The sequence below is a fragment of the Opisthorchis viverrini genome, assembly GCF_000715545.1.
Source record: "Opisthorchis viverrini unplaced genomic scaffold opera_v5_410, whole genome shotgun sequence".
Taxonomy (NCBI): domain Eukaryota; kingdom Metazoa; phylum Platyhelminthes; class Trematoda; order Opisthorchiida; family Opisthorchiidae; genus Opisthorchis; species Opisthorchis viverrini.
Window position 1 is genome coordinate 44,872 of NW_008752068.1, and position 9,842 is coordinate 54,713.

General features: G+C 44.2%; 1 protein-coding gene across 1 annotated transcript in view; it reads right to left on the minus strand.

Moving 5' to 3' along the window:
• Positions 1-7,820: 7,820 nt before the first annotated feature.
• Positions 7,821-9,842, minus strand: part of T265_10818 (hypothetical protein) — a gene marked incomplete at both ends in the record, with an annotated part of 18,557 nt that continues 16,535 nt past the window's right edge. Inside the window, one exon of the mRNA XM_009177297.1 lies at positions 7,821-8,026. Coding sequence (XP_009175561.1) covers positions 7,821-8,026 — 206 coding nt within the window. The remainder of the gene's footprint in view (positions 8,027-9,842) is intronic.

The window sequence follows — 9,842 nt, forward strand, 5'->3', positions numbered from 1 at the left end:
GCTGGTAACGAGTAATGATTGAGAATATCCTTGGCTAACTGGGCCGCGAACACAGACATCACTTCTGAGGTGGCCATATCAATGGTCCTAGTACAAAATGTTAGCGTTTCTGTATTGGATCTTGTCGCCTGTGCAATAGTTTCACTGCAATACAGTTTCGCCACTTACTCCACCACTACAATACTGTTTTTGTGCGCTGTTTTGTTTGCCAAGGCTATTATTAATACAGTTTTTACGGTGCAAATAATGGGGATACAAGATGGCAATGTAGTCACAGGCGGCTAGTGGACCTGTCATCTGTCCACTCCCAGGTGGATATGAGATATGAGACGGCAGTTGCAGGTAGCAGGTCAAATCCGGAAGGCTACTGAATGGCTACGTTGCCTCTTTCAGTGCTCCTGGTCATGGGTTCTGCATCCAAGGAGGCCCTCAGCTGTCAACCCGTTTATGTTAGCCTCCACAATTCGATGCCAAGTCATTCATCGCTCGCAAGCTGCGCTCAAACAATGCTTGTTTCCTTTACTGTGTGTCCATGGTCTGGATTGACACCATCTTTCCACCTTGTCGGTTTGCGCCAAGCCCCAAATTTTTGGTTTCAAATGGATGCACATTTCACTCTCAAAATGCCGTTTAATGGGCGATTGTATGATTCCTCTATTTGAATCGAACGGAAAACACGTTTTACAACAACAAAAAACAACAGATATTCTTTGGTTGTTCTGTTCAGCACAAACAGTTTTGATCCAGTCGCATATTGCCGCATATCTCCTCGTTGCCCTAGAGCTTCCCATCACACCAGGCTGGATGCGGATACGAAAACAGTTTTTCTGAGAGCGAGTTTTTCTTCTCTTCACACTTACACTTCTCCGGGCCTCTTTGTTAACGCTTCGTGGGTGTACGGGATGAAGCTGCATATCACCTCCTCTTTATATGAAACCCAAAGGTAAACAGTTTGCTCGCTCTGGAGTGGTATCCCTCATCAGACTGATAAAACGGTAGAAACAATGTAGATTTGTTTTGCCAACTCATGGTCGAGTTTTGCGGAACATTTGTTTCTATCTCTCACATCGTATCCCATCAACTGGAGTTTAGCACCCAACAATGCGTTCTTCATTTAGGTCAGCTGTTCTCCCTCATTGGTATCTGTAACTACGCCTCTCAGTTGATCGGTCTACCCAGCCTTCCAGCAGTCTATGGGGTCACAACTGGCTCGTTTCCCGGGGCAGTGTTTCTACTATCGGCTTGCATTTCTGCTGTTTCTTTTATGTTTAGCTGGTAAGTCAGTAGCTGATTTTGTGTTTTTAACAAACCACCTATCAGTGAGTATAGCAGATATACTCTCAACGCATGAACTGCATGCATGATTTAGTAGTTATTATCATTTATTTTTGAAGAGCGTGGTCACAAACATAAGAAGTGAATGCAAGCGATGAATGCGAAAGAGTAACAGGAGAATATGGGAGAAAAGAGAGAAACGTCTCATTCGAANCCACATTCCTCACACGTGAACCCAACGAGTCTCTCCTGTGTACTGGTTGGAACTGGTGCGGAGGCGCCAGATGATTCGTAGTATACATTGTCGAAAGTAACCAGCACATTGAAACCAAACGGGGTGGTTGGCCCTGTCTGGAGTTGCTGAACTCTTAGCTCACCCAGACAGACGTCCAGGCTACCCAGTCGGCACCACGAGGAGGTGGTTCAGCTCGCCGACCTTGTACTTCCATTATTAGTCAAACCTGGTTGAGCACCTAGTGCGGAGCTTGAATAAGACCAAACGTAGCTCAACTATTTTTGGCGGGTCTATCCATGTATATTGTTCTCAACAAAAACACGCTACAAACATTAGCTCAGTCGCGGAAGCTGGACAAAGAGCCTCTATTGTATGTTTCTGAGCACACACGTGCACCCAAACACGTTCATTTTACTCCACGTACTGTCGATTGATATCCGTTTTTGGAGTTATCACTGATACCTCGGAATGAGAGGAGTGCATCCACTGATGTATTAATGCATCTGGTCTACATGTAATTCAATGGAAACCCAAGTGAATACTATCGGTGGATAAACACGTAACTGGCATACCCTTACGCACTACACCTGTGGTTTATGTTAAGTAACATACACCTCACTTGTACTCAGCGACATATATCTCTTCGAAAGTCGGTCTGCCTTAAAGGCGGCCCTCTCAAATCTGGCCATTGTGTTTCTGTCATCATAAGTCTACTTTTGTTTGCAGAGTAGGGCAGCCTTTGCCAGCCTCCGACACCTATGGCGCCGACGTGACGTCACTTTGTCTATCAGGGACAGAGTTTACACTGCGATGGTGTGATCCATAGTGCTTTGTGATCCCTACGCGCAGAGGACATACGGAGGTTGTCAGTGTTCAACCTTCGGCGCCTCTGGAGCATTAGTTGGGTCTGAATGGAACATCGGATAATTAATGCTTAGGAATGCCACTTGGTCGTAGGAAGAAGGAACTCTTCCCCTATCAAGAAGGTCAGATTCCTGAAAGCAACCACTGAGTGCCCGAAATCTACTGAGACTCTCAGCTCCTTTAGATGTTGATCAATGTCAGACAACGCCCACGCAATATGCAGCGCATCTCAGCCTCGTACTAAGGCCAAACTGCGTGCGTCAGCGTTGTACTAAGTTCAGACAGTGTCCTTCCAATAAATAGCTTGAGAACGTCGTACTTTTGCACTCGCACGCTCTCGCACTCGCTTTTTCGGAATATAGCTGTTGTGTTCCCTGCGGGTATTTTTTTTCCGGCACTAGGCCCTGAGGCTGGTCAACAGCAGATACCACGGATTGGTGAATCAGCAGATATAACACCCGAGGTAGGTGAAGTACTCACGCTTCACGGGTTGCGCTGTTTAGCACATGTACTTCGCATGCCAAAAGACTGTCTGTACCTCAGAGCTCTTTTCGCCCAACTCTGTGCTGAGTGGAAGCGACCGGGAGGTGGACAGTGTGTAACCTAGTAACGAAGTACGAGAACACTAACCAGTAAGCTTAGTCGGGTCGGCGAATGTCGCTTCCCTGGATGAGGACGCCGGAACTCAACTCACCAATGGTTAGTGACATTGGCAGAAATGGCCCAGTCGCGCATTAGGGGCGCTCATGCATCAAGCCTGTCGCCTTCAATGCGTAGCTTTCCAATTTCTGAACGGCCTGAACATGCTATCGCCTCCAAGGCTTGGATTTATGTTCCACACTCCCGTTTTCTAATGGTCGAAACTGGCAGATGGAATCAGTGCGCCTAGGGTGCACGGTTCATCGCTGGTACATTGAACTGAACTGAATTGAATACTTATGCCTGCCCGGTGAATGCTATATTAAGAGTCCGCACTGGATATTTGCACTTTTATCTATTTGCCTATTTGCTTATCCATTACTTCAATTTATTTATGGTTTAGGGATTTTTGGGGGCATAAAGAGAGTCAGGCAAGTTACAATAGATGCATGTAATTGCATTTTTAACAGTCATGTAAGCTAGAAATTGACTCAAATAGTTTCTTAGAGTATTCGAGGCTTCATGGCAGGCTTCTTTTCATTTCTAGCCGATTTTTTCAGGGACTCACGTTAGAGTTTCAAAATGCAGAACCTGGCGAAATCCAATGGGCTTCTGCACTGATTCAGGGTCACACTTGTCCCCATCGAGTACGGACCTAATTTCCAAAGGAATCACTTGGTCTGATTCGTTAGAGTCTCACCGGACGTCTCTCTTCTCAAAGAGAGGCTGGAAAATCTAGGTTACTATCTCCCAATAGGAACCGCTTTTTCAGTGGCTAATGAAATGAACACTACATAGCATAGCATTCAAGTCCTGTTAAGCCAGGAGGAACCTCAGTGTTATCCTCATTATGAACTCCGGTGCGCATTTTCGGTACCGAATTATGAGTGTGACCAACTTCCCCACTGTTTATAGAAACGATCACATGGCTTGTCTCGAGTGCAGCAAATCTTGCTTCGTACTGTGTCGTGAGCCCAACTGTAATCTCTTCGGTTACAACTAGTACACTTGAAGGTGGTTGTGTGATGGCTGTTCCGTTGTTTATTGAGGGGGGCGTTCCTTTTTCATTCAAGGTAAAATGAGAGTTTTTCAACTCAGAAAAAAGGAAATGCCTCAATCTGGCAGTTTGAGGCTATGAAGGCAAAGAAATATCTAGCATACAGCCGGCAGATAACGAGGTGTAATATTTTTCTTTTGGTTGGTTAGTAAAACGTCCACTTTTGGTTTCCGACCACCGTTTTAGACCACTCTTGGACTGAGTAAAACATATCATTGAAGTTGGTAACGCTTGGCTCTTTAGCCATAAGAAAATGACTGAACTCTCTTGTGTAACGATCGATTACCAGAATACACATCGATTTTCGCTTTCTAGGCTCTGAACAGCAAGCAAGTAACTACATTGACGTGAACGCACAAACTGGTAGAACGTAATAAGTAGCTAACGGAAGAGCTATTTCCATTGATAATTAAAAAGAACAGGTATGTATATTGCTTAAGGATGTCATCTCACCTCCGGTTTTACCATCGATCAAGGCCTGAGTGCCCAAGTCTCCAATAGTTCAATTGATGGCTCACTTTTCCAAGTAAACAAAAACCTCAATCTGGCTTACTGTCAGGCGCACTCTCCACTCAGGCTCATAGATGTAGGCCAGCTTATTTTCTTCCGAGCGTTCCATCGAATCTGCGCTATAATGCGGAAGCCTAACCAGTAGTATGATGGCTTATTACAGACGGATCCTGCTGAGCCGTACTGCGCCTTGCAATCAAGATAAACACAGCGCAATTGTTCTGGTTAATCAGAAGTAGGAAAACACCGAACCGGGTCAGTTTTGCCATTTACGGAATGTTAGTTGAACCATCGAACAGCGAACACAACTTTGAGGAAAAAGAAAACGTCTCCGTTGCTAATTATGTGCAGTTACTGGAGACACGACAGTTGGCCATTATCTCGGCTTTGGTGTATCAGGGAATTTTTGGCTAAAATTACGCCATCGCTGATGTTCTCTCTGTGATGGATAAATCCGTCAGTTTCTTGAGGCAATAGGGTATGGCAAATGCAATACGATATTCCCGGAACCCCAAAAAATTCCCTCCATAAGGTTGCCCGAATTACCAAGTTGTCGCTTAAGGTGGGCGTTTTGGAGAGACGGAGAAAATGCTTTAAATGGGCTTAAATAGATAAGACAACCAAATATCACTTTTTCAAAGTTTGAATAGTTTGATGCACTGGTCATTCAGTTTTCACATCGGTGTGAGACTCGATCGGTCTTTCCGAATAAGGGCTCCTTGGATGTGACAGCTTTGGCTGATCCCCACGGATTGTCCTTGGTGTGAGTGCCCTGTTTTTTTTTCGCAGAAGGACTATCGCAGGATTTGGAGTTTCAAAGGGTATCATTAAAATTACTGTAATTTCATTAAATGGACGTTAACAACTTAATTGCAGAAAGGTCACTGAGAATTTCGCAAACAATGTGGATCAAACCTCGCGGCGCTTACTCTAGAGAAGCGAAGAGCACTTATCGATCCACCGTAAACTGAGACTGCTAAACGTGACAAGCGCCATTGTCAGTCATTTGATCGATTCAGACCATCAAGTCAACTCGGCTGAGTCAATCAGCGTATTCTATCGAGTGCCAAACAACCGGTCGAATGCCATTCGCCAACGATTCCTCGAAGCAACTGAGGCAACCTCATTCTTATATGTGACTCTCCTTGTCGTTAAAAGAGACCTTGGAAGTCCTGATATTGCTTTGGCCGACCAGTCAAACTTCCCCATCACCAGGCAGATAGTATCATTTTATCGTCTTAGTAGTATATTAATGCTGTATGGCATTTTAATCTAGTTTTCTATTTTCCCGGTTAGACGCTGTTGAGAACAATCGTTCCAAGACCTGTGTTTCTTCAATAAAATTGGAAAATCGAACAGACTTCGTAGGTTGTATATTTCGTTAAAAATTGTGGGTTGAACAGAGCGAGGACAACGTTCTTTTCGTGCTTTTTGTTTGAGCGTGATTCCTCGGATCACTTCCTTGGACTAATGTCACCATTAAAACTTGTTCTACCTTCAGCGTACTGCTACACTGTATACTCAAAGAAATGCGCGCCATCCGAATCCAACCATATCCCGATATAGCTATCCAGCAGGATTCGTCTTCACCCCCGTCAGCTGTCATATAATAAACGTTATTTGCTTCATGTCGGTTTTTTTTTTACAATTTCAACCCATTATATCTGCATTTGTATTTTCCGTATATCCCGATTTTCGTATATTGGCCACCACAGCTGAATACTTCTATTTCTTGGCTTCATCAGTTCGCTGTTTTCCCACTTTTTGAACTCCATACCAAGCACTTCACATCCCTGATTTTGAGTCCTTACTTGGTAACTTTTCACATCAACCTATCGTCTTTCTGCTCAATCTCATGTCTTTTTAAGGAGTTGGTTGAAGACGGGTGCTTGGCCGAGCCTCAATTTTTAACGGTACTGACTGGCTCACTGCTGCTCCTTATCATGGGCTTTTCTATTGACGCCTCGTTGTGTGCAAGAGTGATTTTTCACAAACACGTACTAGATGAATGACGTCTAGGACACAGATTATGAGGAATGTTGGATCATGAACGGCAAACGCACTTCATCGCGAAGTTGGCACGTACCAGTCCTGACCTTTTGTCTACAGTGGGTGAAAATGCTGCTGAAGGTGATCGCAGCCTGCCTAGTAAACTGGAGAGGTTCATGTTTGTTTTCCCCTGCTGGCTCGCCGTAAATTGCTTCTGCATGTTCGTACGTTGCCGTCTTGGTTACAGGATATAGCAATTCGCCTAGAAATATGTTTGAATAACTGGCCACAGACAGCTTTGAGTATTTGTTTCCTCCTTCGACCGTTCGCATTAGCTACCAGCGCCTGAACAAATGACTACGGATTTTTGATAACTGCACATGAATTCATGATAGGCATTAGGTTTAATTTCCTGAAGCTTAACTGTATGTGGACTTGAGGACTGGAGGCCTATAAGGAGTTTCCTTCAGAAAGACTCTGCTTGTCTGTATGCAACATGATGGATGACTTGGGGGATTTATGAACAAATCCCAGTCGGCGAACTTGCATGCGATGGTGTATCCATTGGTTTCAACCTGGTTGGAATAGATTCGCCTTATCGTGTCACCGTTAGAGCTGTCCTGCTATTTGTGGTTTAATGACCAATCTGCAAGTTAATATGATCTTTCGTCTATAATATTGTTCGACTGAACCCGCCTTCCAAAGACTGCTTCACCTCACTATTTCTTATTCCAATGGTAAGCTAGTTACATGAATACCACGGCTTCCAAGACGGTGATTTGTTCAATCGAACGTGCATTGTCCTCATACATAAAACATATGGTTGAACGATTATTTTGGATACGTCCTGAAGCGAACCTTGTTTACAAACGTGATAGCCACCTCTGAGTTTGGGGAATGTGTTTTCAAAGCTGCATCACTTTATACAATCAGTGTACATTACATTACTGATTCTCGTGTTGTGGTGCCTATTGTTTATAACTGTCCGATAACAAGAACCTCGACATTCAGGACTGAGTGTTGGTGATGACCACATTCATGATACCCACGTGAACAGCTTTGGTCGTTATTTTCCGGTGTTTTTTCGACACTGTCTCCACACCTGCCCAACCCACCAATAGCTAACGATCAGTGAATACGGACTTGGAATGTGTCGAGGTATTGGTAGCTCTGGTGTGTTTGTTAGCTGTTGGTCACTTGCCAGTCGGCCTATTTTGAGATCTTGGCCGCTGGTTTGCGGAAATTTCGTCACTATACGATGAGACTTCGTACGGCACTGAATTTTAGAGCATCCATCAATTCGTCCCCGCGCACGTTACGACTTTGTTCACCCTTAGCTGAGCATATGAGACTGCTTGGCCATACCTCTCCTAGTGACGTTGCTGGATTTTTCGTGCCTAGATCTTGCAAATTCGGCACAGCATCACGAGGGTCCTCACAGTTGTGGAACGCATTGGCTGCAATGTGTTGGATGGTCTATAGGCTAATATTTCGGGACGTGGTTTTTTGTGCAGAGAATTCCTAAGTCAGAACTACAGCCAACTCACCACAATTCCCTATGATGGCAGCCCATCAACGACGGGTTCTACTTGCACTTTATGTTCGGACGTCGGTGATGTTCGCATTGTTTCAGCCACAATGTTTCTGGTGAATTGCACGCCGGTTATGAACTGAGGCGAAATGGTAAAAAAATTCATCAATTTTTTGTATGAACCCTCGGTTTTGGATTTACACATTCGATCCATTCTTACATGACTGAGTAGTGACTGCTCGGATTTCCGTATTTTAGGATAATTTCAATCCTAAGAACAAATGTGAGCAACACTGCTGATCGGTTTTATTAGATTGTCTTCAGGCTAAAACCAGACAACTGAACCTGTTATGAATATCCTTCATTGAGATTGTTTACTTTTCCAAGAGATATCATCAGTTGTAATAACTGCCACTTGAAACCTACCTCAACTTTTCATCCTATCATCAACCGCCGCAGTTCAGGTGCTCCTAAACCCCTTTCCAAAATGCCCTTATTAGCACCAGAAGGACATTTTATTAGAGAAAACAAGCCACCGAGGGAAGCACAACCAGCGCCACACTGGTTAAATTGGAAAAAAAGAACTGAACCCTCTGAGCTCTGCATTAGTTGATCGTGGCGTCACATCCTTCCGGAAAAAGACAGCGAACCTAAAATGCAACGATCTGATCAGTTGATGAATAGGCTCAAGCATGCAACATTCAGGACTCATGGACTCAGGTGTTCATCTGATAATCTTCGCTGAAAGGCGAACAGACAAAACTCGATCCACTAAAAATACGATGGACCAATCTGGTAAGAGGTATTAGCGGTCTATGCAACGCCCAGAGACCATGGGTATTTCCTGTGGGTAATATCAGTTTCTTCTGGAACCAGCTAGGGAATCATTGAGAGACCCGGAAACCATAACATCCATTTAGATTATCCACTTTCTTGAAGGGACCATGAGTGGGGTATCAATGCGTCTGCCTGTGGTTATTCCACACAGTGAGGTGCGTGCTTCAAATGAATTTGCTGAAAAGTTGTTTACTGTATCCGGGTTAGTTCTCCGATGTCTAGCAGTCAAGTGAGGCCCTTCTCTGGTTGTGGCCACCAGTGTCTTCAGTCTTTCCGTTAAACGAACTCAATAAATTGAGGCAATATCCAATGCTGAAGAACAGTTATTAGAAATGAGAAATTGTGGTACGTGAGACTAACATAGGTTGTCAGGTGTCAGGTGAGTTGGGCGTAGTTCAGTTAATGTATGAAGTGTAGGACTCTTACTTTGAGGTCTAACTGCCAACCTTGAGTAGATTTCCGTCGCCTTTCACCATTCTTCCACTCTTCTGTGTTTTTAAGCCGCCACACTCGAATAGGTGACAGGCAACATGAGCTATGGAGCCTTGCTTTGAACTAATCGTGTTTACTACTTCGGTATCATCGGCAGCTGGCTGTTTTTTAGTATCTATTGGTGGTCTCCACAGCTATAGTTGATGGCAAGCTGGCGATGGAACTGGAGTTTTACATTACCACAAGCTTACAGCGACAGTCCTTCAGGTGTCGTCTCTCATGTAAGCATTTTCCCCACCTGAATCATAAAATAAAAACAGTCGGTAATTGTGGTCACATGTAAAAATATGCGAGACATGACTTCAGATTGGGTTTGTTCAGTCTTCTCTGTATGACTGGTACAGAATGCCCATCTTTTAAGTCGCATTACTGCTGGTGATGTTTTCAATGCAGGCCGACTGGTAGTATATATA